Genomic DNA, 27,672 nt, shown 5'->3' with positions numbered 1-27,672 from the left:
TACAGTCGATAAAACATGACTGCAAAAACAATAGATGCAACATGAAACGGGCTTTTTAAAACATACTTGGAGAGCTTTGCTTTCTCCTCACTTTCATGTTATTATATCCGTTTCGTAGTAATGAGGTTGGGTGTGTAAATAGTACCGATACTTGAATCAGGGACACAAAATCAATCAAAATGAATACCTGAAAACAGTACTTTATTGAACAATTTTATCCAAAAAATGTCAAGCCTAGGGTAAAATAAACACTTGTAAAATATACAACAGAATAGTCCAAGATCAAACAATGAACATAAAACCATTTCCAAAAGCGATGGAAAACAACAAATGATCTTACATGAAACAAATCAATAACTGCTCATTTTAACTTGGTGTATATACACACACACACACACACCATATTTAGATGTGCAATGCTCTTTCATTCTATTATAGTAATTTTATGCTTAACCCTGATCTGCATCTAACACCTAGAGGGAAGTTTAAGCAAATGGTTACCAATTTTTCATTTCAGACCTATATTACAACCTGTGCTATATGCATTTAGTTTTTGCCACCAGATCATTTGCAGTCGATCAATCATTCCAGCTTTAATATTCTCAGATTATGTATTTTTAGACGGAATGCTATGTGACCGTGGTCAAAATATATATGACATCAATAAGCCAGCAACGATTCTAGTTTGTAATGCCAAATAATGGTTTTGCTGTAAAAATACTAGTACCTTTCTTATTTTGTACATTACAAAGGGAAGAGACCGCTGCTATGTTCAGACTTCTTGAAGTTATGCTACAAAGTCTGAAAGCGATGCAAAGATGTGATCTGGTGAAAAATCATCCCCTTGGTTTTAACTATGCAAGGCCAACTAGCATGTAAAAGTCACAGCAAGCTTTAACGTCACTTGACCAGTTAACCAAGACACAGCAGCCATCTAAAAGGTTTAGTCACTGCTTGGAAAAATACTGTTACAGTAAAACAAACAAAACATATGTACATCAACAAACCAGGGTCAGGTGGGTGTTTTAAGCATCTCCTTTTCAACAACAGTAAAGAAGTGACCCTAACAAAGGCTGTGCTGGCCTACATTAAAACTCATGGTGGTATGTATGACGGGCCACCGTTTCAGACCTTTGTACAACACTGGAGACTGAGGTGCATAAAGTATGACAGACAGGCACCGTTTCTAATTATGGCTTAAACACACTTTTAGAATTGGTGATCCGAGGGACGATTTGCACGTCAGAAGGCGCACACACCAGAAATATCACAATGTTTTTGTGTATGTGTAGGTTTCCAATTTTTGATATGCAGCTGTAATTGTATTTCGGGCAGAGAGGGCAATGGATATCCACCTTTTATTGAAAGGCTGGCTTCAGCACAGAGACGGAGGTTGCCTACGGGATGACGCTGGGTTGCTGAAGGCTGGCTTTTGCAGTTGGGATTTCTAACCAGTTCACCCACATAATTTGCCCTAGGCGATAGTGAGCTCAGTGCCTTGGCAGAGAAAACACAAACATCAATTGTTTGAAAGGAAAACCTACTGCGTAATACGTATAGATATATAAACAAAATTGAAAATACAGAGGCAAAAAACCCTTTACATTTCAGGGACATTTTTCTTTTTAGCACCCCCCCACACACACACACAACAATGCATGAGAATGTTTCAATTGTTTAAATGCAGACACTATGAATAGCACTCCTGTCTGGGAGGTGTGAGTATCCAGCTCGAGAGCATGGATTGTACTGACCATTTAAATCTCTTTATGCAATGAGATACTAATGAGCCGGTGCAGAGAAGCTGCTAAATCCACCTGTGTGGAAGTGGCCTGTGTACATGGCCTGCTGTGGGTTTCTACTGGAAACAAGTCATTATTTGTATGTGTGTGTGTGTGTGTGTGTGTGTATATATATATAAAAATATATACAAACACTTCATCCACCTCCTCCTCCTCCTCCTCACAGGGGCCTGAAGGCCAGTGAGGTGCTTCAAGCAGAACAATTACTCAGCTTCAGATGGCAAGTCTCTTCAGGACAGATAAATAGAATTTTTTTTTTTCCTCCGAGTTTGGTCATCTTACTTTACAAGAGGCAAACCTGTGACAGCAACACCAGTAACCGTCCCGTGGGAACCCCAGAGCCCTGCAGGCCGTCAAATTTTGAGTGCACATGGCCCTGTCCGACCCCAGCCGGCTGGGGAGTGTAACAGTCTGAACTCAAAACTTGCCTCCTCAAAACCACAGCCCTTACCCTGCTCTCACTGGAGCTTTCTGTCACTCAGTTGTACAACTTTAGTCAAATGGACTATCTTTTGTAAGTTGGATGATTTTTTTCATTGATATTTTCCAATTAGATTGAAAACCGCAAATCGCATTGCTTAAGGCACTTACCAAGAGGAAAGTTTTTAGTTTTGTTTTTTAGAAAATGTTACCATCGGAGAGCAGGCTAATGCATTATAACTCTAGGCAGCCTTGGATATTACCCCATTTGTTACTTTCAGATTCATGGTTATTGAACACTAGCCCATTCCTTAGGTAATTTTACACAAAATAAATTCTGCACTTAGTCAAACTTTGAACTATACAAAATTAGATGCAATGTCCAGATGCTGCCCTGAAAAAAAACTGTTCCAGTGTAAGTATCGTATTCCAGAATAGAACAGGGTAATTACTTCTATTAAAAACAGTTTTGGAAAAAAAAGCCACATTATTCACAAAGATTTCCAACTGCAAAACTTCAGGATCCTGCATGTAAGCACACAAATAGACACACACTGGTCTGTCTGTACCATGTACGAGTGCAAAAGCATCAATGCCAAACAGTATGGGCTTTCAAATGGGCAACTGTGCACCCATATTGCAGTCACAGAAGAGTACAAACAGTATGCAAGCCTACAAAAACTTACAAAATGCTGAACAGGATGTAAGTGGTAGATGTTGTAATGGTTATTTATTTGCAGAGGGGTTTGGAAGGTGAGTAGCGATGGCACATTCCACATAGTGCTGCACTCTAGAGACAACAGTCTGTACTGCAGATGTAAAAAGCAATATAGAACAGTGCACTTGAGCTGGTCCAACCCAGTTCTATGGTCCAATTTAACAAACTTATTTTTGCTCTGTTTTTGCTTTGGAAAACCAAGTGATGTGATTAAAACTGATCATGAAAATCCAGTGTAAAAAAAAAAGAAAATGGATATAAATGTAACTAAACAGCAGTTATTTTACTTGTGACTTTTTTTTTTTTTTTTTACACTGCTTGAAAAATACAATTATAAAACAAAAATAAATGGGCTCCTATCACACTAGACCCCCTTCCATCAGCAATCGTCCCCATAGAACACAAAGCCACCATTTTGATGAGCAGAGTCCCTCAAAAAACACGAAGTCAGGATTATTAAATGACAGTATAATGACCACACTGCAGTATTAAGATACACTTTGTGATCAGTGGTGGCATTTCTACAGAAAATATTTTTTCCTGTACATTTACACATCATAAGAAAACTAAAAATAAACTAATGGATGGCAACTGAAGCTAATGTCTATTTTGGAAAAACCAAGTAATATTAAATGCTGACAGAAGGAGAATAGGTAGTTCAAAGGGACAGTTCCCAGAGCTCAGCACAAACAACTCTGGGTAAACAACTCTTGGTGCAACAGGCGTCGCTTCCTTAGGTACTTCTAGACGTTATCATTGGTGTAAAGGGGACAGTTTAACAGGTGACACAGGAGCCTGAAGCGAGCAGATTCATTGTTCCTACATGAGGATTATGGTTTGGATTGGAGATTGTTTTGACTTTTTGCAAGAGAGAACAGAAAAAGGGGGATTCAGAGAAAGAAAAAACACTTTAAACAGAGAAAATGCTCTTCATCTTAATTACTACAGTCTTTTTGAATCATCAGCGATTAGAAGCAGACCCCCCACCATCATAAACTGCTGCAAGAAATCCAAAAGAATACCCTGTGTCCAAGGTATAAAGGAAATGTTCTAAAACAACTAGGTTTTCCGCGTTTTGGTTGTCTTTTGTCGTTTTTCTCACAAGGAAGCCAAAAAAAAAAAAAAGACAAAAGGTATGTCCATCTCTTCTCCTCAGTACTACCAGAGAGAGTATCATAAAAACAATTCTGCTCCTCCTGACTCCCGAGGGGGGGGGGGGGAAATTGCCTCTTTGTGAGTAAAAAGTGTGTTAGCAGGGCTTGCTAATTTTCTTTGCATGAAGAGCGATCATACAGGAGGCAGGCAGGCAGGCAGCCCCAGGGGTCTTTAGCTCATGCTATGGTTAACCAGGCCCTGCAGCATCATCATGAGGCGGCGCGCTCTCTTGCTCAGAGGGCTGTGGGGGTCCAGCTGCAGGAACTGGAACAGCTTCTGCCGGACCTGCGCCAGCACGGAGCTCATGTGGTCTCGGGTCACAGGGTCGCTGTGGTCCAGGTTCATCACCGCATCCTCCAGGTAGCTGCCAGATACACAACACAGTGTCAGTCCCCAGTCCCACACAGTAGCACTTGAACTAGCTCTATCTCTCTGCTCTCATTGTTTTTATATATATATACACACACATACATATACATACACACAGTATGTCTTCCCAGTTTTCAGTGCTGGAATGCCTAGTAAGGATGCCGCTGCCACAACTACTCCTGCTCATGTTATGAACAAGGAGGACAGCAGGTAAGCAGCTGTCCTGTGAATGGGTGTAAAAAGTTCCAATAATAACTAAAAATCAAAATCAATAACACTGATTAAAACTAATAAAAAGAAACTGCTTTGTTATTGCCCAAATTCTTAACATGATGCTTGTAGTACATAGATAAATAGAGCAGCTCCAATAAGCATGCACTAGCCCCCTTGGCCAGATCAGTACATTGAGAATCTTTGAATCTCCCAGGGAAAAGCCTGTGATCCTTGCATGGCATCACTCAGCCAGTGTGCGCAGCAGGAGCCTCCCTCATCTCCAGGTACGGCAAATCCAAACTCTCTACGGGCAGCCTGGTCAAGGCTGGCCGATCACGCCACTGCGAACACCAACGCAACAGAGAGCGAGTTTGATCCATCTAGGCTTTAGGAAGCGCGTGGCATCCTAGGGGCAAATGCACAAACGTGCGGCAGTGGCTTCACAGTCTCCAGCTGATCCGATTAAAAAGGTAAAACATTCCAGTGCCTCTCCATCCTACCCTGCCAAACCGGAGTAGATGACAAAATACTCAAATAACCCTTGCCCACCCCTCAAGGCCTGCGTGTATTTCGGCCCTCGCACACCAGATGGTACTGCACTGTGCATTAGCAGATAATTCCAGTTTCTCATCTGTAGACCAATCCCATACATTTAATAACCACCAGAATTATAATGTCAGCTTAAAAGAGCTATTAACCTTTTAATTCTGTAAATGCCATCTCAAATCTTCATGCTGGTGTACTTCACACACAAGTGCTGTGCAAATATGGATCATGTTCAGATAACAGACCTTCCCAACAGCATGCTTATTTCTGTGAGAATTTTTAATTTGTGGTGGGGTGGATTCCACAGTTTAGCCTTTGCTGAGCATTTTCCTGAAAAAGATATCCATTCATACCAATATACAATTAGCCCACTTGAAGCTACATAACTCCCCCATGGCCCCAGCTCTGAGCACCAGCCACCCTTCCCAGGGGGCTACGCTGCCCCGGGTTCACTACAGCGGCCGCATCATCGCACCTGATCTTAAGCTCGCTCCTGGTGGCCAGGTTGGTGGAGAGCTGCTGGATGAGCGACAGCAGCACAGGCTGGATGAGGGGACAGGGTGCCTGCCCAAAGACCTGCTGCGAGTCCACCGTCTCACACACGTACAGGACCAGGTTGAGATCCGCAGCAGACAGCGCCTGGGACAGCAAAGGTTAGGAGGCATTACAATTAAATAAAAAATAATTGGCACACATTTAGTGAAGATGCTGGACGAAAAGCAGAAGCCTCTTTTTCCACTGCAATCCATACTGTGGCACGCATGAGAGATCTCAAAGTGCTACCAATGAGCAACATTAAACAAATACGTACGAAGAGGTTGGAGAGTAAATTTCATTGGTAAATAAAATAGACCAGGTTTCATTGTCTAGACCTCTATTGAGTGCATGTGACAGACTGTCAAAGAGAGCTTTAGCCAGTACCTACATCACTGCTACAGGTGGAAACATTGCCCCTGTGTGTGTGTGTGTGTGTGTGTGTGTGTGTGTGTGTGTGTGTGTGTGTGGAGGGTTGGTGGGACCCACCTGCTGGAAGGCCTGGTTGAGCTGTCCCTGCTGCAGCAGCTGCAGCACATTGGCCTGCTGGGCCTGGTAGTCAAGGTGCGCGGTGGGGATGGGCGTCCCAGCGGCTGACCGCATGGCCTGCATGATGCTGGACGTTACCACCGCCTGCTGCTCCTTCATGGCCATGCCCACCTCACCCTTCACGACACGCTGCACCTGCGCCAGGATGGACTCCTGCAGACTGGACAGAGGGGACACAGTACCCAATTAGCACACTTCCATCCAGTAAACCTGGGCAGCTATAGCACAAGCCCAAGAAAACCCACTTCAAGACAGGGCAAGGGACAGGAACTGGGGCTTTTGCAGGTATTTCTGCAGTAGGTACATTTTAGAAACATCTGTCTGTCATTTGTCAAATTCAGATTGGTATCACGGGCAACTGACAGTTGTCACAACCATTAGGATAATGGCATGCAGTTAGCTTAAGACTTATTTTTTAAATACACCAAGACTTTTTTTTTTTTTTTTTTTTTTACATCTCCCAGAGACTCACTTTCCCACGATCATGTGGAGCTGCTGCTGCACCTCTGAGCGTACACTGGCTGTCACACTGGACGCCAGCTGGTCGGTGGAGCTCTGGAACGAGTCGGTCATCTGCTGCAGTTGGCCCACTAGAGGGTCCCGGGCATCCTGCTCCCGCATCTTCTTGTTCTTCAGATGGCTCTCAAGCTGCTGGATATCTGTGTGGTGAAAACATAGAAGAGTTATAGATGGAAAGAAGGATAGTGAAAGGCAGAGCAAGACAGACAGTCACTATTAACCCTTTGCGGTCCTATGTCGGACTGGATCCAACATTGTAAAAATGCAGTTGCAATCCTGTGTCGGACAGAGTCCGACATCTCTTTAAACGCGTCTTTTGCATAGAAAAAGATTATTCTCTCCCAGAAAAAGCTGAGCACAGCCTTCAGCAGCCTTTGAGACATCACGGTAAGTTGGAAAACACTTGAAATGTATGGGGTAAGCCCCCCCTCTACCAGAGTGTGTAGTCAGGAAGTGATAGAAAAAAATGCAGATATTACAGATGTTAGAATAAGCAGACTGAAGTAAATTGTTATTCACATTTTACATCTCTTGTTTTCAAACCTCACCACATGTAAATAGGATATAAATATTGATGTACAACTTTTTAATTTTTTTGGCTTGTTATCTTTGTTAGAGGTATGTGAAGTGCTGTATAAAGTTTGGTAGCTTTTCTAAAGTTCTCAAATTAATTTATTGCCAAGAAAACTTTTTTTTTTTAACCATTTTTTATTCATTTGCGCCCGGAATAGTTTTTTCAAAATGTTAGCACTATTTTCAAATTTGAGGGTGTCCTTTGGAATAATACTGCTTTGTGCATTGTTATTAGCAAAAAAAGTGAAGTAATTTCAACTTGAACAACACATGATCTGAAATGTTATTTTCTTCACAAAATTACATTGGATCTGAGCAGTCTGACAGCTGCAAAGTAATTGGACTGCAAAGGGTTAATACACAATTTAATCTAGAACAGAGACAAGGCACAACAACAAAAGCAACACCATGTGAATGGTGCTTCAGACTCACATTCGTGCGTTCCCTGCTTGAAGCTGTCATTGATCTGCTGGAACATGGACTGGCAGCCCTTCTCAAACACAGGCAGCACGATGCTCTGGAAGGCCTCCTTGTAGGCAGCCTGGATGGGACCTTGCAGAGCCTCCGCCGCTGCCCTGCCAATGGCATCCGTAGTGTTCTACACAGACGAGGAAGCACAGGACACTGGCTTTAGACCGCAGCACACAAACCACAAACTTCTACAGCAGGAGAACACAGCGACACCCAACGCAGGATAATCCTTAGAGCAAGAGTACACAGTCATCTTTGAGTTAGTTTCCCCACTCTCACAGTCAACGGCTTGAGGAGTTGTTTGTTATAAGTGCTCTGTTCATGGACCTACTCCTAAGGGTGGGTAGACCTTTTGAAAATATGTGGCCAGTGGTATAAAACAATAAGTAATTCCCTTAAGTTGTTCACTTAAGGACATTCCCCCCCTTACCTAAGGGGATGCATTAAGAGTGTTGCACAAACCACCTTAAGTATACATCTTAGGTTATGAAAATCCCTTCTCACTTGCGATTAATCTTTTCCTTCACTGCGGGCCGGTTACCATAGAAACTTTGCAATGCATCAATTGTTTTATAAAACATTGATCAAGAAAATTTCAAAAGACGAAACCTCAACTGGTCTGAAGAAGAAAAATACAGTGACAAATACAGTAAACTGAAAAATATGTAGATTAGGGATGCTCCGATCAGGCTTTTTACAGCCGATACCGATCACCGATTTTCTGTCATTAGAACTGGATAATACCAATGCCAATACTGTTTTTTTGTTCTGCAAACTTTTGTTCTACACTAAGCTCCTTTGTAACCAGTTATGTGCTATGCATAATGTTAGTACTACCTTATTTTGAACAGTAGACCACAGGCGTCATTTTTTAAAATTTGTATTGATAAATTAAATGCAGTCGGTTTATGACTTTTAATTTAAAATTATTACTTGTTGCAAGATTTTTACTAATAAAACAAAGGTCCACATAAGGCTACATTTCATGGCATATAAGGCCTCTTAATTACACATTAAACCAACAGTTGTAATTAAAATTAAAGGTAGCCTATAACAGAAATATTAAATTCAAATAAAAATAGCAAAGACATCAGCCCACAAAGAACATAAGCAATATTGGGCAAGGTTACAACATGTAGGCTAATCAATGAAGATTTATCAAACGTGTAGGTCTACACTAAACTTTCCCTATAGGGCTACATATCATGGCATAGAAGGCCTCTTCATCACACATTCAACACACAGTATGTAGCAACCAAAGCATCTGCTGTGTGCGACCCTAGAAACTCTTGCGAGTGGAGAACCGCTTGCTTCATTTCAAAGTTTTCATTTATCCACTGCACCGTTAGACTTAGCATGGACATAGGGGACACACTGGAGCTCCAAATATCAGTGGTAAAACTCATTGCAGCAACATCTTTATTGATCAGGGTGTTAAGTAAGCAAGTTAACCGGCCCCAAAACACGGATGCGTCCGGACGCGTCCGCCAGTGGAAACACCCGTTTAAGCGTCCAGGGCCGGACGCGTCCGCCAGTGGAATCGGGGCAATATTTTGTTTGTAATGTCTTTTGCTCTCTTACTGTCCATACTGTAAGGTTTGACTTTTACATTGCTACCGTTATTGTTGATTGGGCAAGAGCCGGCTTGCTAGTCGCAGCAGTCTTAGCACTTGCCAGCTTTTCGTACTCTGCATACTCTTTCTGGTGCTTTGTTCTCAGGTGGCGAATAAGGTCTGTCGTGTTGAAATTTTTTGCTGTCGACCCCCCACGAGCAATGTCTTTAGCATATACCTTACAAACTGTTATTGTAGGCTAGTATATTTGGCTCGTGTCTTTTGTGTCATCAAAAAAAAAAAAACTGTTGTTTTGATCGGCCACTGGAGCGACCACCGATCGAGTCACTTCAGATGGCAATCAGCCGAAACCAATCAGCGGCCGATCGATTGGAGCATCCCTAATGTTGATGGCTAGATTTAATCCTCAGGTGATAGCAGTCACTAAAACTGTGGGATGAAATAACGGAGGCTGTAATTAAACTAATAAAACATCCCTGTGCAGAAGACTACTGAAATGTAAAATGTTTGAGAACTAGAAAAGTTTAATGTATCAACATTTTGTAAATGGTCTTAAAAGTTATATGAAGTTAAGAAACTGTATACAAAACATAAAACTTATAGTTTTTCAACCTACTTTTTAAATATTGTATTGGAAATACAGAAGAAATGGTTATATAACTACTTGATACTTTTTATGTTAATATTTAAAACTTGCATTTTAAATGGGGCTATATAGGTGCTAACTCATGTCTCTCAGTCTACATATTTAGAAGAAGTTGAAATACCTTCTTCCCTGTCCTACACACACACGTGCTGTACTGCCATATTCACACATTTACAATTAAAAGCAAATCCTGCACAAGTTTTCAAATGCGTTATTTTGAATAGATTACTGAAGAACTGCATTTCTTTCCCTGCGTGTCTGTGTAAACAAGGTCACTGTCTCACTGTGCTATAGTTCAACCCTGATACCTAGAAGAACAGTCTGATAAGAACCAGTTTTCACCAGTAATTTGGGCTTGATACATGATACAAACCCCCCTTATATTAAACGTTATGTATGCCATGGTTTGACCATATATGGGTCTTCCTGAGCAGTTGTCAGGCAGAAACCGAACTTGCACTCATCCTGGGACAGACATGTGGGCCTATTATCTTTCTCTCCTGTCTGGTCTGTATAAATGTGCCATCTTTGGAGGAAAACTACACTGAGATCTTTCCCCAAGCTGCTTGTGTGAATAAACTTCTTCCTACCAACGTACATTATTCTCAGTCTGAATTATTGAAGGGAAACTCCCGACAAACTTCATTAAGCGCTTCTTCAATTACAATTAAATCTAGTTTGTGCTTCTATATCCGATTCCAGCATCGCAGATTATTGAATGTCTGTTAAACGTCTGTCCAGTAATCGTTCCTCATTTAGTTTTCAGATCACCATCCAGGGTATACAAAAGATTCTCTCTATCTCTGAAAACCCTTGTGTGAAGCACGGCTTCACCTTCATTTTGTATGTGTAGAAATGCGGCCATCATAAACAGGCTTTAAGGGATGCTTAAGTTTGTTTTTTTTGTTTTTTAATGAAAATTACCCTCAAGTTGTTTTTTGCAATCATTAACTACCTTAAGGGAAATACTTAAGTATATTCACTTATGTGATCAACTTAAGTAGGATCCCTTAACTTCCACTTAAGGAATTTAACTCAAGTACCAGTTAAAATGAAAACTAAGGGGGAAATTCACTTAAGTTGTTTTATGCAACTGGACACAGACCGTTTAGACTGGAGAAGGTAAATCAATGCACTCCATCTGTGAAGACCTTACCTTGGACTTCACAATCTTAGTGACGTTCTCCTTCAGTGTGCCCTCCACTGCAGTCAGCTTGGCAGCTATGGTGTTGCTCAGCTGCCCAGTGACTGGCTCCAGGACCTTGGTCACAGCTGCACAAACACAGACAGACATTAATACTTCATGCACAAGCTCCAGATCAGCTATGGTCAATGGCCTCATGCTTTTGTTGTGTACGCGCGCACACACACAGGCCAACTATAACATTGGGTTTTCCCTACAGACTGGCTCAACTGGCACTCAGACTGTGGATACACCAGCAAGAGGGTAGCGTCCTCACTCACATTGAAACATCTCCTGTCTTTATAGTGTCATAGGGATAATAAGAGTTACAAAACTGAAAGATCAATTGGAAACAGCTCTGAGGAAACCCAAATAGTGCGATGTGAAGAGGAGACAACTGCAATACATTTCTAAAGGCAGGCAACTCAGTATGAGGAGTAGAAAGTAGACAAAAATAAATGGATAGTTGATGAAACATTAATATAGATTGGTGGGGGGTGAAGTATATTAAGATGGTTCAGATCAAGCAACTAAAGTTATAAGGAAGCAGATATTTAGAAAACAAAAGCATAATACAATGAGGCTGAAGTTAATACAAACCCCCACCACCACACACGCACACAAAACAAATCTAAATACAAAACAGATTTCCACAACTGATGCAGAGAGTTAAAGCCCAGTAAAGCCCAATGACGTTGTGTAGCACGGACTGCGTCACTGAACACATGCTGCTCGTGCTGGCAGAGGGAGGGGGTGGCTGCAATGTGAAAAATGTCCAGCACGAGGGTTGGGGATTCGAGCCCTCGTGAGGCTTTTGGTTTTCATGCCAACTCAGGACTTCATTACACAACTGCAGTGATTATGAGATTATGACAACAAATCATGTGTTTATCCCAGGTATACATCAGTTGCTAATCATAGTGTACCTATAAACCCTGCAAGAACCCACACTTTCAGGACAGGCCCACCCTTGACTAGCGTGCTGCTCGTTTCCCCCTGGCGTAGCGGTTTAGAAAGATGATCCGATATAAAAACTAAACCGATAAATAAATGTACAGAGGTAATTCACAAATGCCAGTTAGAGACCTTTCTCTCAAAGGAACAAGTTTAAAGAATTGTATTTCTTTACATTTATTCTCTTTTCTTAAGCTGCTACAAAATTCAACAGATTTTATTTGAAAGGTTTAAGTATATTTGTGTGCAAGATCTACAAATCCTCTTTAAGATTATCTATGATCTAAAAAGGTAGGGAGAGTAAAAACAAAAGTACTTGGCTAAGAAATTCAACAGAAGATTTTAAAGGTTTATGTAGATGTTTGTATGCAAGATCTATAAATCCTCTCTTTTGTTGAAGATTATCTATGATAAAAAAAAAAAGTAAGGACAATAGTCCAATTTTTTTTTATATATATTAAACGCATAGTAAAACCTTGGAATTACAGGAACGCGGCTGGGGCTAGAAATGGACAGACTTCCTTCTGTGAAACTCACTCTGGGGGATGGTCTTCTTCATCTCATCGCGGACAATCTTGTCCATCCGGTTGGACAGGGTGTTGCTGAGGGACTGGGTAAGCTGCTGGGACAGGTGCTCCTGCAGTTGCCGGTTGCGGTCATGCCCCTCGGCTACCATGCGGTCCATTCTCCGCTCTGGAGACAGCAAGGGTCAAGGAATACACAGACACAGCCACCCCCCCCCACATCTCTGTTGACTGACTGCTCTTACTGACCGATGCTCAGAGGCACAGGATTAGTCTCGCAAGTGGATGTGCTAAAAAAAGGATAAGCGAATGCAAGTGCCGTTTCCTGTATGACTGGCATGGGTGACTTATAAATCGACAGCAACCAGCCAAATTATATTAATGAAAGTGCCAGACACCAGTATAGTGAAGTACAGCTTACAGTTCAAATACCTAAAAAAATACTGTACATCTCTGCACAAGCAAAAACTAAAAAAAAAAGCTCTCTGACCCGAAATATGAAATCATGGTCAATGCATTACATGTATGATTGCATAAGCGATTTTGGACCGTCAACACAAATCCAGATTGGAACAGCAGCAGACTCCAGAGCGGACAGAAAGCTGCATCTTCAGACATTTCATCTTCCTCCCTCATGTCTGAAACTGCATCACCACCATCAGGATTTTAATCTCAGGAGAGATTTTAACCCAGCATGTGATACAACTGTTCCCAGTGATCAAAACATCCACAGGTTGACTTCCTGTCCCATTTAAAGGGTATGGTTTTAAAACAGGGTGGGACTGGCACATGAACATAGATTCTATTTCTTTGTACTAGTTCAAGGGACTTGATTAATGTATTTATAATAAATCAAATGCTCTCTCCATCCGTCTGACTCACAGGATTGGTTTATAAATCCTTTTTAAAATTTAGTATAGTGTCCTTCTCAAGGTAGCCACAGAGCACTATACAAATTGAAAAAAGATGCCCTATAGAAAATATTTTACTTAACAGAACAGGAAGTCAACCTTGGAAGCTCTGTACGCTGGAAAGGAACATATCCTGATCATCAAGTGGCAATTCAACCTTTCCTGCTCTCTTAAAGACTGGCAGCTAAGACTCTAGCACTGTACAGCACATTGTGGAAGGAAGAGAAAGAGGCAGAAAGAATATATATACACTCACCTAAAGGATTATTAGGAACACCTGTTCAATTTCTCATTAATGCAATTATCTAACCAACCAATCACATGACAGTTGCTTCAATGCATTTAGGGGTGTGGTCCTGGTCAAGACAATCTCCTGAACGTCTGAATGGGAAAGAAAGGTGATTTAAGCAATTTTGAGCGTGGCATGGTTGTTGGTGCAAGACGGGCCGGTCTGAGTATTTCACAATCTGCTCAGTTACTGGGATTTTCACGCACAACCATTTCTAGGGTTTACAAAGAATGGTGTGAAAAGGGAAAAACATCCAGTATGCAGCAGTCCTGTGGGCGAAAATGCCTTGTTGATGCTCGAGGTCAGAGGAGAATGGGCCGACTGATTCAAGCTGATAGAAGAGCAACTTTGACTGAAATAACCACTCGTTACAACCGAGGTATGCAGCAAAGCACTTGTGAAGCCACAACACGTACGACCTTGAGGCGGATGGGCTACAACAGCAGAAGACCCCACCGGGTACCACTCATCTCCACTACAAATAGGAAAAAGAGGCTACAATTTGCACAAGCTCACCAAAATTGGACAGTTGAAGACTGGAAAAATGTTGCCTGGTCTGATGAGTCTCGATTTCTGTTGAGACATTCAGATGGTAGAGTCAGAATTTGGCGTAAACAGAATGAGAACATGGATCCATCATGCCTTGTTACCACTGTGCAGGCTGGTGGTGGTGGTGGTGTAATGGTGTGGGGGATGTTTTCCTGGCACACTTTAGGCCCCTTAGTGCCAATTGGGCATCGTTTAAATGCCACGGCCTACCTGAGCATTGTTTCTGACCATGTCCATCCCTTTATGACCACCATGTACCCATCCTCTGATGGCTACTTCCAGCAGGATAATGCACCATGTCACAAAGGTCGAATCATTTCAAATTGGTTTCTTGAACATGACAATGAGTTCACTGTACTAAACTGGCCCCCACAGTCACCAGATCTCAACCCAATAGAGCATCTTTGGGATGTGGTGGAACGGGAGCTTCGTGCCCTGGATGTGCATCCCACAAATCTCCATCAACTGCAAGATGCTATCCTATCAATATGGGCCAACATTTCTAAAGAATGCTTTCAGCACCTTGTTGAATCAATGCCACGTAGAATTAAGGCAGTTCTGAAGGCGAAAGGGGTCAAACACAGTATTAGTATGGTGTTCCTAATAATCCTTTAGGTGAGTGTACATCCACACACAAAAGGTGAGAGGTGCCCTCAGTAAGGTTGCGACAGCAAGGATACGGTCCTGCTCCTGCTGGGTGACCATGACTCTCTCCACGTGGCCCATGATGGAGCTCTGAATGCCGTCCATGTGGCTGGTGAGTCTCTGGATTAGCTCCAGCTGGCTCTGCCGCAGTTCGGAGATCTCCCTCTGCTGGCTGCGCAGCAGCAACAGCAGCTCCTCCTGCAGCTCAGGGTGCATCTGAGCACACAGACACAGGACAGATCAAAAATCAATACAGGAAACTGCTGTGCTCCACACCAGACACCTACATCATTGGATAAGACATGAAGTGTTTGAACCCAACTAGCAATAATGTGAACTATAAATGTATTCAAAAGCCAGTACTCTTTACCACTGTGCTACAGGATCCATCATAGAGGATCGAGTTTACAAAGGGGGTTGATCGTGGGGGGGGGGGGGGCATTTCATACGAGAAGAACAGGCTTACCGGATGATCCACCTGCCTGGACTGGGAGGCATCCCTGCAGAATAAACAAACATCTCATTGAGTAGCATGCACAGCAGGGCCAAGTCATTACAAACCATCACAGGGAAACCTCTACATCCTGACGCAGTCCACACATGCATTGCAAAAGTACCGTTTGGAAGCTTAGCAGAGAAACGGAAAATGATCGCAAGGAAACCACACGCTGGTGTACAGGTGCTTTATACGATACTGCTTGCCAAGAGGCTGCTGTGAAAGGTAATGATGATTGCAAGCTTATAACAGAACAATTAACAAAAATACCGTAAAACTTCAATTAAACGCCGCTGGCATTTATTCCAAATAACTGCAAGAAGCCCCGGCGTCAATTGGAGACCGGCGATTGAAGGACACATTCATAAATAAAAAGACATCGAGGACTCATGCACAGTAAGAAGAGCCTGGAAACATTGTTTCATTGTAGAAGAAGGCTAATAGGACAGGCTTTTATTATAATTTTTATTTTACTTATTATTTAATAATTTGTTTTCTAAAGATGCAAACAAATCACATTCAATGGAAGGTGAACTATACACTGGATTGAAAACAAGATACCGGTAATTCTGTTAGCAGTCTAAGATTCGATATACTTTGAACTCTCGCTAAATAAACAAAAAGCAGTTCAACAAAACTGTGCAAATACGCTTTAAACCAAACCATCAACATTATACTTCATTAAAGCATTGTTTATCACAGTCGACAGTTCATTCAAATCACTGCAATTAACAGCAATACAAATATACAGCTATATATTAAAGTGAGAAATTAATAAAAACACACGTGATAGGGTTTTTTAAATGAATATACGGTATATATATTTAATGAAAACGTAAGATGCCTAACCGGCTTTTGTTTACATTATTATGCAAATAAACCTGGCAACTATTTTAGACCAGCTGCTATTTGAGACCCAGCGAGTATTGGAAGTTTTACGGTATATACATGTGGCAAGTCACTGGCTTTCACAATCACTAATTATCCACAGGGCAGAGAAATTCTTAAATCTGGAGCAGCTCAGGTAGATCGCAACGTTCACCGATTAAAAAATATAACAATTTTGCCTGGCTGGGGCAGTAAGGGATGTGAGGAAGTATCAAAATAAATATATTAAAAAATAAAAACCTCACCCTCTTCAATCATCAATGCTGTGCTACTGCCACTGCAGACTGAACAGTTTACACAGCAGTGGTAACCATGCAAACCTTGCATCCAGCAGCTTCTAGCATTGACTTCCTCTGCTATTTCAGAGGGCAGTACAGTTAAGCACTTGCACTTGACGGCTCCCACATGCAGAAATAAGAGACGTTTGTCACATGGGCTTCAAACATGCTCAAATAAAGATCGGAAACAGATGGGTAGGTACCGATTTTAAGGCATCGGTACACAGCCCCCAAAGCAGTGCGAGTGGGCTGCACCTACCCCTCATCTTTTTTAGTCTTTCTCTTTAATTTCGGGGAACCCCTTGGAGAGACTTTCCAGTCTTTTACAGGTAACCTGTGGGAGGCTTTGGAACCATAGTTTCCTGAGGAAGAGGCGAGGCTCGCAACTTCATCATCGTGATCACTGCAAATTAAGCAACGAAAACAAGAGCAGGGCTTTAAGACAAGGGAGCAATGGCTTTGTTTACACGCTGGTAAGAATTCAATTTTAATTAAAAGTCATGACTTCTTTTAAGGTCGTACGGCTAGATTACTATTTTAGAGTTTACCTGGTCTAAACATAAAACTTATTAAAACTAACTAGACGTAACCAGCATGTCAACACAACCACATTGAATTGTGACAAGTTCCCGGTTCTCTCTACCTCCCCGACCCCCACCCTTTTCTTTGCCTCCCCTCCTGGGGTGGGTCTTACCTCTGCTCTGCGCTGGCATCCTGGCTGTCGTGCTGGGGGAGGTGATATGGGTGTCTGTGGAATGGGGAGGTCTTGTGCTTCTCCTTCAGGTCTTCTCTAGAACTGAAAAGGAGGAGGAATTATGGTAAACAAAAGTATTGTTTCTTGAAGAAAATCCTGCTTGCTGGTAAAAATGGCACGGACACACATTAAGCTGGCAAAGCGCGCAGCTCACCAGTCGACGATGCTGTTCCTGGTCTCCCGGGTGATGTCGGGGGCTGCCGGCCAGGGCTGGCCGACGCTGCTGTCTGCTGCCGCAGCAGCCGCACTCTCCTGTGACAGGGCAGCCTCCAGCAGTGAGGGCGTGCTGCTGAGACGCTCGCCCTCGGCCGGGCCGCTCTCCAGGGAGTGGTGGCCATGCTCCGAATTGTGCCGGTTGCACGGGGAGAGCAGGTGCAGTGCGGAGGCTGCCGAGGCCATGCTATCAGAGTGCATCGTCGGCTCCCGGCCCTCTGCTGCCAGCACGCCCACAGTGCCTAGCCCCCGCTGCAGCGTCTCCGAGGCGATCTCTGGGATGTCCTGGGACATGGCCGTGGAGGCAGAGGAGATCACATCGGGGGAGCGCTCGCGGGTGGGCGATGCCTGTGGCACCAGGAGGGGCTCGATGGCCTGCAGGTCCAGAGACAGTGGGGGGTTTGGAGAGGGAGTGACCTGCAGGAGGAAGAGGAGGGAGAGGTGAGCAACAACAACAACAACAACAACAACAATGGAAAAAACAAAAATCAAAGTTTCATAATTGCTCTGACCTTCTTAAACTACTCAAAAAAGTCCATTTATATATTCAATATTGCGATACATTTTAACAATTTGAAGTCACCCTGGATAAGAGCATCTGCTAATAAATAATATAATAACCACAATAATATTAGGTCAGAAAGTGCTGCTGTTCCGAGGCTTTCAAGAAAGCTGCTGTAAAACGCACCCCCACCACACCATCCAGGATGAAATCACTGCTTCCTTTTAACAAATCTCACTTGCTCTTACTGCTCACTAGTCTGGATAGCCACTAGGACGTGGCTGGTGATTGGTAGAGGTGTATGACCTGTATAGAGGCTGGCAGCTGGTCAGTAAGCCCAGGGATGAGGATGGAGCTGTTTCGAGGGCTGGCTGGAAGGCCGCTGCTGGAGCTGCTCGAGCTCAGAGCCATGCTGGTCTCCAGGGAGATCTTGGGGCTCTGTGTTAATTCTTCAGCGCTCCTGAAAGAATACAAGCGTGTCATGTCTGTCCAGCTTCGGGCCATGTCACAGTATACAAAAACAGGATCATGAATATATAGAAACTGACTTTCTTCCTGCAGAATACAGTATAAAGTTTGTATTCTATTGTTTTGCATAGGGCTTTATCTGAGGCAAATCACGAGGTTGAAGAAGCATAAGTATTCAATATGAAGGCTCAGTTTCTTTGCACATCTGGCAACTTCAGGAAGCGACTTTTCTTACCACCCATTAATGTAGTACAACATTTTCAGAGTTCAAAACAGACCTACCTGGACACTACGGCCTCGCTGACAGAGCTGCTGCTCATTGCAGTCACGGTGGTCAGGGTACTGGCACTGCTGCCAGGGGAAGCAGAGATCTGCTCAACAGGAAGGAAAAGAATGAAACGGTAAGAAATCCTTCCATTAATCCTCAAATAAACTTTCCCTGCAGTACACTCAGGGGTCCTAATGTGGGAGGCAACTTTGAGACTATAGGAGCCATCACCTCTGCTCTACTGAATGGCGAGCGCATGCATTCATACTTTTTGGTGCTGTACCAAAAACTCAAGCACTAGTCTAGTTAGGTGGAGTTGTGCTTGAGTTTTTGGTACAGCACCAAAAAGTATGAATGCATGCGCTCGCCATTCAGTAGAGCAGAGGCGATGGCTCCTATAGTCTCAAAGTTGCCTCCCACATTAGGACCCCCAAGTGTACTGCACAGCCAAGACTGACAAACTAATCTGAATAACAAACCAAACAAAAGCGACTACCATGCCAATGCATAGATATTACCTGCTGCGCCAAAGCACTGGGAGTCATGAAGGCGTCGGGAGTCATGAGTTTCGGTTTGACGTCGTTGGAAGGCGACAGGTAGGTGGCGGAGGTGGACAGGTCTGAGAGGCGGCGCAGGTCGTGCTGCGAGCCTCGGGCAGAGTCCTTGTCTGAGCCCAGGCCCTCGATGCTCACGTCCGTCAGGTGGTCGGGAAAGTCTGCAAGACAAGCGACTGGGTGACCACTCAGACTCTGCAATCTCCCCCATAGCATTCACTACAACTATAACTACTACCACGAAAGTCTTTTAGGGTGTTCTCTAGGCTTCCTGGTAGAAACTAAGTTCAAATTAACCAAATAAACTAATGGATTAGACATCAAGTCACGCTATAAATGACAAACAAAGTGTGACCCGACGCTGAATATTCTCCAAGGAATGACAAAAATTCCTGCTTCCTGCGACTTAAAACCGTGACGCTGCCCATTACAACCCAAACGAAAAGCCTATGCAGGTTACAGGATCAACCCCCACTCCCGCCCCAAAAATCTAATTTAAGGAGACTAACACAGGGCAGGGCCATACATAAGCAAGCACACTGGCACAGGGCCATTAGGAGAAGACGCGTGGTCTGCAGAGAACAACGAAGTATCTCTGTGCTCCCGGGAGAAAAACAACAAACAGGATTTGGCATAACAGGATTGAAGATATATTCTTAAAAAAAAAAAAAAAAAACTCACTGAAGTCCTCACGTGAACTGGAATGAGGTAGAAACAAAGAGCTGCACGGGCTGTGATGAGGCTGGAACCAAATCTGCACATCCTGCAGAGACCTGGCAGAAACAAGAGGGGCCATTTAAAAATGAAGGTCTTTTTTCCCCTTTTATGTTTTCATTATAGAACAAATCTCATAAAAAGGGTACAAATCATGCAAAATCTTTAAAATGAATAAATCTCAGCTGGGCAATCCTGTCTCAAGGCAGGGCCTCACCTCCCTAGATCACTGCTGATCTTAAGCGCGTGGATCGCACTACTCACTTTGTGTGGACGCAGTACAGCTTGATCTGGACTCCTGCTCTGGAATCCACAGGCCCCTGGCTTCCTTCTGCAATGAAGACAAGTGTCACAGCTATACTTGCATTTGTTTATAAACTGCACTATGAGAGAGAAAGAGATCCCCGAGGGTGTCCATTACCCTAGCACTGGCCCTGCAGACACACCCAATACCCCACCAGATCAACATCCCTGCCTACCCGTGGTCATGGACTCGCTCTCTTCCTCAGGGGGGAGCACTTCAGTGTGGCGCAGGCGGCTGCGGCTGACGTCCTGGATGCCGAAGCTGAGTACGGGGTGGGTGAGCAAGAACTCTGAGACGGCGATGAAGCTGGCCCGGCCCTTGTCCTGGTCCTGCAGCAGCTCCATCACGTACAGCACCTGCAGGCGGACGTGCACACTCAGGCAAGCTACACTCTGTACAGGGACAGCATGTCCTCCACCAGGGGACACTGTACAGCACATGGCTTTTAAAAGGGCTTGGAAATACAGCGCCCAGATTGCCTTTCCCCCCCCGAGGCAGGGTCTGGGTAACTTGAATAAATGTATCCAGGCATCTGTGAATGTGCCAACGCATGTAGCCCAAAAGATGAAAATACACACAAATGAAAGATTCTGGGAGCACTGTAATTAAAGCTATGAGAAAAACTAATCTTCTACCAACAGATTGTTTTAATAGATTGTTTTAATAAAATACTATCCACCTGCATAGGGTCATTCTGGACTGGTCTCTGATGCCAACAACAAACCTGAGGTCAGAGGGTGGAGATTCTACATTCTCCTGTCAGTTCACTATATGGCACATTCAAGATCTTGGTAAAGACAACAAACTTCCCTTACTTTTCTTTGGACATCAGTGAGTATCAGGTACTCGGCAGAAAGATCCAGGCTGGCCTTCAGACTGGGCAGGATGCTGGAGTTAAAAGGGTCTGGAGAAAACCTGAAACAGAAGGATGAGCACATTGCTAAAGCCTCTCAGTGGGGACGTGCTGTAGAGTTCCCACAATGCACCAATAGGAAACTACATTGACCTCACCTCCAGGACTGTAGAACACAGTTATGTCAACATCTAGAATAATCAACTGCTCAGCCCCAGTCTTGTTATTAGGAAATATGAACACCTTTTGCTAGCTATCTCAATGCACAGTAAAATCTTATGACTTTTTTTTCTAGTTTCATCACTTTCTTGGGTTGAAAATTTCCAGTTGCAGTTCTGGGCAAGTAGGTACCCTGGTTTGAACTAGTACACTGCAGAATATAAATGGTCTTTAACTAAAACAATCCTCTCTTCAACTGAAATATTTCAGTCACCTTCTGTCATCTCTCTGTGTGCCAATGGATAAGAGTGCTTGAGGAAACTGGAACCAACCATGCACTCACACCTCTGCCCCTATATTGTTTAGCCCTAAGCAGCACCACCCTCCGCACCAACAGGCGTCAGCAGCATGCTGACCTGACAGTCTGCAGGCAGGTCCAGGACACAGTGCACCACATCTTCAGCTCCCGGTTCTGATCCGCTCCCGTCACCAGGAACCTCCAGAAGGGAACTCTGGAAGAGATGAACACCACACTTCAGAAATACAGTTTCAATGCATTTCTTTTTAAAGTGTTTAATGGTTTGCTTTTTGGTTAATGTAGATAAACGTGACCCATCATAATGTTTTTCCTTTGTAGAACTATCAATTGTGGCATTACACAAACTTGAGTTCATAAGCGCTACATTATTTAATCACATTAACTGATCTCATCTTTCCTTTAATACACTGTTGCTTACTGCTTATGTCACTTAATGTCCATTACTGTATTGTTACAATCAACTAGAGCAGCTCAGTTAAACACTGAGGTACTGGGTGCCATTCCACACACACTGATTCACACAATTAAAGAAACAGCCCGTTGAGACAAGACCTTTATATGCTATATCATTCGGATAACAAAATAATGCATAAGGGGGAAAAAAAAAAACAGGAAATGCCACTGAACACATGGCAATAATTCATAGTTGCTATTTATACTCACAAACAAAAATCTCTAAGTGGTTTCATGTAACTTTTTTAGAGAGCTATTACAACCACAGAATAGCCCCTATAACATGGTGGGCAGGCAGTACACAGCTGCCGCCAGTCTCACAGCTACTTACTCTGGGTCTTGCTTTTTGTGATTGTCACAAAACAGCAGGCAGGACAGGGGTTTACCATTGTGGGGTTTCCATTCATGAAGACATCTGGCGAAAGAGCAGAAGAGCGATTTAATATCTATAGCTGCCCAAAATGACACCACATCTTGCCATGTGCAGAAAGATTTTTTAATTAATTAAAAAGGAGTATTTAAAAAGTTACACTAAAAACCACTGTTGAAAGCTACAGATATAGGTTTCTGGAACAGAAACCAAAACCATTTCCAAAAAATCCTACATACTTTCAGATCTTAAAATGGCTTTTGTTTTGGTCAATAAAAATAAGGACAATAATATCTGGCACAAACAATATGGAATTGCAATGCTTGCATACCTTGGTTGATCCTGCCCTTCAATGTAGATTTGCCAGAACTTGATGTATCCATCGTGGCTGGCTGTGGCCAGGACTGTGCCATCTGGAGACAGAGCTCCTTCACTAATACGCTGCGGAGAAAAACAGACCGGACTCAGCTTTGAGCACAAAAATCACGATACACAAAAAAAGATGAACTGAAGCCCAACTAAAGACGAGATGAAGAGTGACAGATTATTCTTTGAAAACATTAGTGGTTTTACTACATAGATTGTATTGCCCATGATATATAAAGAATAACCAATTGTTAACCATCAGCATGGAAACTACAATAAAAAGATAAATCCAGGATGACATTTTCTATCTGATTAGTTCTATAAAGATGTGAAGTATGACTGGCCAACCCTCAGTGGTTCTCATTAACTCGTACAGGGAGGGAGGGAGAACTGTGATTCTGTCGATGCTGGTTTGCTTACTGCAGAGTGTCCTTTAACAGTGATGAAGCCTTCCCGCAGGTCAGTAGCTTCCATTGGCCAGCTGCTGTTGTTGGCTCTGAGAATTTCCAGATCCCACACTTCTGCCTGGAGAGAGAATCAAGAGCCCTTGCCTGTCAGCAAAAATCTTTTCAAGGTTAATTTTTTTAAATAAATAAACACACACACACACCACCTTATGATCAAAGGAGAAAGGTTATGGTAACTAGGTCCAGTTACTAGGCTACAAAAATATTTTTGAAAAATGCTAATTATTCCTTTGCAACATGTGGGTTGATCTGTTTGGCAGATTAATATTCCAGTCACTGAATACAGAAGACCTGCAGAGGACTTCTCAGACGAAAGCCCATACACATTTTAAAGCAGCCATACCCGGTCCTCATGGAGCAGAGCCAGGGTCTGGCACCCATCTTCTGCGTTGTCCTCGTTCTCCTCCGGGATGAATGGACACCAGATTATCCTCCTGTTGGCGTTCAGAGGGGTACCTTCAGGCCGTCGGACATGGACAATTATCTCATCTCTGGGATACGGGTTAAGGAAGAACTTAAGTCACTGTGAAAAATCTCATGAAAAAGAAGCAGGGATTCCCGCAGCCCTTTACAGGCCAGACGATGTTCCACGAGCACCACGAATTACTGCCTTGCCTGTGCAAATATTTGCGGGTAACCTGAAGCACACTCTCAATCACTGGTAGTTAAAAACACGCACCATGCAACTGATAACACATACGATCTCAACAGGAACGTTAAATTACAAAGTATTAAAAAAACAAAAACAAGCAGCACTTAATCAATCCATAGGCAGTTATTGCCAATGCCAACTGCAAACAGACAGTTACAAACAAACCAACCACATTTTTTTTATAAAAGAATATACTTAAAAATAAAAGCAGGGCAACTATTAACAAACGTTTATGGTAACGAGGTGAAAAAGAATATATATAAATTATAAAATTGTGCTGCTTATAGGGGATGTCAGTGGAGGATACTGTATCTTTCCATTCTGGTTTTCCAGCTGCCACACGAAGAGGTTGCCGGCCTCGTCCAGGCAGGCCAGCTGGTTGGAGTTGAGGTGAGCGAAGGCCAGGTCTGTGACGGCCCCTGTGAAGCCCTTGAGCAGAGTGCGCTCAGCTGTGCCCAGGCTCAGCACTCGGATCATGGCATTATTGTTCGCACCTGTGCACAGGTAGACACAAAAAAAAAAAAAAAAACTTCAACACACCTTCACACAGCACCGAGAACAAGGTGCATAGACTAGAGAGTGCCAACTTCAGATTTCCTGTTTGAACACTTTTGTGTATGTTTCCCACCCGCACGAACATTTAAAACTGTTAATGAGTCCCACCCATGGAATTGTACATCTTTGAGCAACACATCAGTATGTTTTAAATATGCAAAGAAAGTGCTCTTTTTTTATATAAAAATGTGTGTAGAAATGAGTAACCGCAGTCCCTGGATATCATATAGTATTTTGCAGATATCAAAAACACTCATGTAAAATCTCTGTTTGGTAAATACAAAACCTAGTAACCAAGCAACAATGCCAAGCTCTCAACTGTGGCAGATCAGTTTACAGACAGTCTAACAAGGCCCTCTAGATGGGCACATATTGTACTACAACCAGAGACCAAAGCCTCACAAAACAGAAAGCAATAACCGTAGCTTCTCACCCCTGATGGCATATGCAAGGTAGGAATTGGACACTGCTATCAGGTTGCCATAGTAGTACTTATGCTCCCAGTCATATTTGGCCACAGGCTGGATTTTCACCTGCAAGACAGTGAGAGAAGAAAGCTTTAACGAAGACACAAAAGCACAGACACAACACTTACTGCTGGTCCTTTAACATTTTGTTAATGTGGATTTGAGACCAAATGTGCCACAGATCAGTACCAAATGTGTTACGGGCCAGAAACGTGGGAACACTGTGTGTAAGGGGAGGTTCTATTTAAAGAACAGCGTGAGTTAGAGCAGTAGCGCTCTCTAGAATAGAACCCTTGTTTTTACATGTCCTTCAAAAGATGCAGCACAAGGACCTTTAACCCAAGGACCTTCAGCTGTGAATGACACCCCCCCAGAGTGTTTACCTTACTGCTACCCCTGGCTTTGCTGTTGATGCTGGAATCATGGCTCGCCACTATCTCCACATCTCCAGAGGATATGACAATGCAGGTGGAACTGTCGTCTCCCGAGAGGCAGCTATGACGTTTTGGTGATTTTTTTTTTTTTGTTTGAGAGAAAAAGGCAGCAAAAATGTCAAGTCAGCAAGACAGTACTAATTGAAGTAAAATCGCAGCAGTAGCAGAACATTAAGCATCTCTCCCTTCCTTTCTTTCTACCTCTCCACGGGAATAGTCGAGCGTTCGAGGCTTGGAACTGCCCTAGATATCTTTGACATGTTCTGAAAAATTGCCTTCCCCCCCTCCCCCTCCCTTTCCACAAAGAGTAACCATATAGTAAATGGGTTTTAGAGACAGGGGCACATTACTTTTGGGGGGAAAAATGACAACGGTGAATCAACCAAGTTCTCTATATATTACACACACACACAATTTAGTCATTCATTAGCCTCAGGCCGTTAGCTGGCCGGTGCAAACTGCTCTCGAACCCATTCAATTAAGTGCAGAAAGCACAATCTGAGCTCAGAACAGTCCCATCACATCAGTATCTTCCATCCACAGTAATAACTGATCATGAGGTTCACTTTTAGGTCTATTTGTAGTTACATCTTCATCTAACGTCATTCGAGTTTATCATCATCTTCCTCAGATGAACAGGTAAGACATGCCACCCCAGCCTCATTGGAAAGCCATTCGCAGCCCTTACATGGTCTGCCTGTCCTGGGCGCTCATGCTCTCCGGATTATGACGAGCGGACTCGGCCAATGCAGCTCTGTCTCCAGCGCCTATGAGGTCGGCGCCGAACAGGCCATTGAGCTCCCCGTTGAAAGGCGGCTTCTTCGGGGTTTCGCTGGCAGAGATGTCTGGAGGAAATAAATGGGGTCGTTTTGTCAGAAAGGCGCAGGGAGCTCCACAGTACACATGCGCTTCAGAGCCTAGTAAAGCAATACAGTGCAGAGCATGCAGCATTACGACTCGCTTGCCCTTAAACGAGCACTATGCAAAACGCCGATACCCGTTAAACAAAATACATTCAAATAAAGATGGACTTCAAAGTCTATGCGGCAAATCCTGTACAACATGCGCATTCTTTGTGAACATATTCAGCGATCAAGTTTAGTGGCTTCTTACCAGCGTTTATTTTTTATTTTATATAATAGTGTCCATGTGGTCTAAGCTGCACTAATTTTCGGCCGGTCCCCTCATTTTAATTAAGCAAATGCGTCGTGATTACTCGGGGCCCCGGGCTGGTCGAAGGAGAGACGATGTCAGTTTGACATCTCACTACGAATCACAAAAAACCGGCTCGAACCCTGTCATTTGAATCGGCCTGACGTTGAAATCACGTTTTTAAAACAAAACTCAAGATGCCAGAACAACGTCTGAGATGATACACAGATGTACCAATTGCGGATATTTCGCAAACTACACTGGTGTTCGTCGCTGTCTCTTCACAAATGTAACCTTAATGCTGTAGTTTCAATTGCACGCTTCACATAAAGTTTGAAAATGTCACCTGTTATTTTATAATTACACTTTTTCTTCTGTCGTTTGAACATAAAACATTACTTGCCCGACCCCCCAAAAAAATGGAAGTTCAATAAACGTATTTACTTGCTAGAAAGACCCTGAAGTTGTCGGTTTCGTCTTTTATCGCTCTCCTCGTCATCGATATACCCTTGGTATCTTCTCCGGGATTGTCCAACATCATCTCCATCGTCTGCGGCCTAGTACCATTTCCCGGCCTCTCCCAGCTCCCCCTTCCCAGTAACTCACCGCTATTCCCGGGTCGATCCAGCTTCAAGATGTCCCGAAGATGCTGGGTCGCGCCTTCTATATCTATACTGGAGTTGGAAGCCATAAGGGAGGGAAAAGGGGGGATATTGGACAGCTAAAGGGGAGAAAATCAATTTGTTGGTGTTTGTTTCCTTCACTAATGTTATCGTCACGCTGCTATTTTCCGAGACTCGGCCCGTTTTCGGTTTGCCGTAAAAAAGCTGCAGCCCCTGAAC

The 27,672-nt window shown here is 43.3% G+C and overlaps 1 protein-coding gene across 3 annotated transcripts; it reads right to left on the bottom strand.

The window, feature by feature from the left end:
- Positions 1-184: 184 nt before the first annotated feature.
- Positions 185-27,672, bottom strand: edc4 (enhancer of mRNA decapping 4). 3 transcript variants are annotated; one of them, XM_066713563.1, is made up of 29 exons: positions 27,275-27,672; positions 26,367-26,523; positions 25,628-25,739; positions 25,211-25,310; positions 24,530-24,716; positions 23,914-24,061; positions 23,524-23,628; positions 23,069-23,178; positions 22,699-22,782; positions 22,012-22,107; positions 21,399-21,498; positions 20,759-20,939; positions 20,544-20,610; positions 20,247-20,338; positions 19,530-19,726; positions 19,026-19,114; positions 18,582-18,735; positions 17,715-18,190; positions 17,501-17,602; positions 17,066-17,209; positions 15,611-15,644; positions 15,180-15,360; positions 12,764-12,919; positions 11,246-11,361; positions 7,831-7,996; positions 6,779-6,965; positions 6,247-6,466; positions 5,699-5,862; positions 185-4,459 (listed from the first exon to the last, which is right to left on the bottom strand). In XM_066713563.1, exons 1-29 carry the CDS (start codon positions 27,519-27,521, stop codon positions 4,267-4,269), a joined length of 4,365 nt encoding a protein of 1,454 aa, XP_066569660.1. In that variant the 5' UTR covers positions 27,522-27,672; the 3' UTR covers positions 185-4,266. The 3 variants fall into 3 exon arrangements, with proteins under 3 accessions (XP_066569660.1, XP_066569662.1, XP_066569661.1); XM_066713565.1 differs by having other exon boundaries at positions 27,437-27,672; XM_066713564.1 differs by lacking the exon at positions 17,066-17,209.

The sequence above is a fragment of the Amia ocellicauda genome, chromosome 9 (assembly GCF_036373705.1).
Source record: "Amia ocellicauda isolate fAmiCal2 chromosome 9, fAmiCal2.hap1, whole genome shotgun sequence".
Classification (NCBI taxonomy): Eukaryota; Metazoa; Chordata; class Actinopteri; order Amiiformes; family Amiidae; genus Amia; species Amia ocellicauda.
Note: the sequence above shows the minus strand (reverse complement) of the source record. Positions and strands in the feature narration are given on the sequence as shown.

Excerpts from the sequence above, each read along its gene's own strand:
- edc4 (XM_066713563.1), bottom strand. The coding sequence starts at position 27,521 with ATGGCTTCCAACTCCAGTATAGATATAGAAGGCGCGACCCAGCATCTT. Across the intron at positions 23,629-23,913 it reads CTCTGCTCCATGAGGACCGG|GCAGAAGTGTGGGATCTGGA; the intron begins GTATGGCTGCTT and ends TTCTCTCTCCAG. Across the intron at positions 5,863-6,246 it reads TCAACCAGGCCTTCCAGCAG|GCGCTGTCTGCTGCGGATCT; the intron begins GTGGGTCCCACC and ends TTGCTGTCCCAG.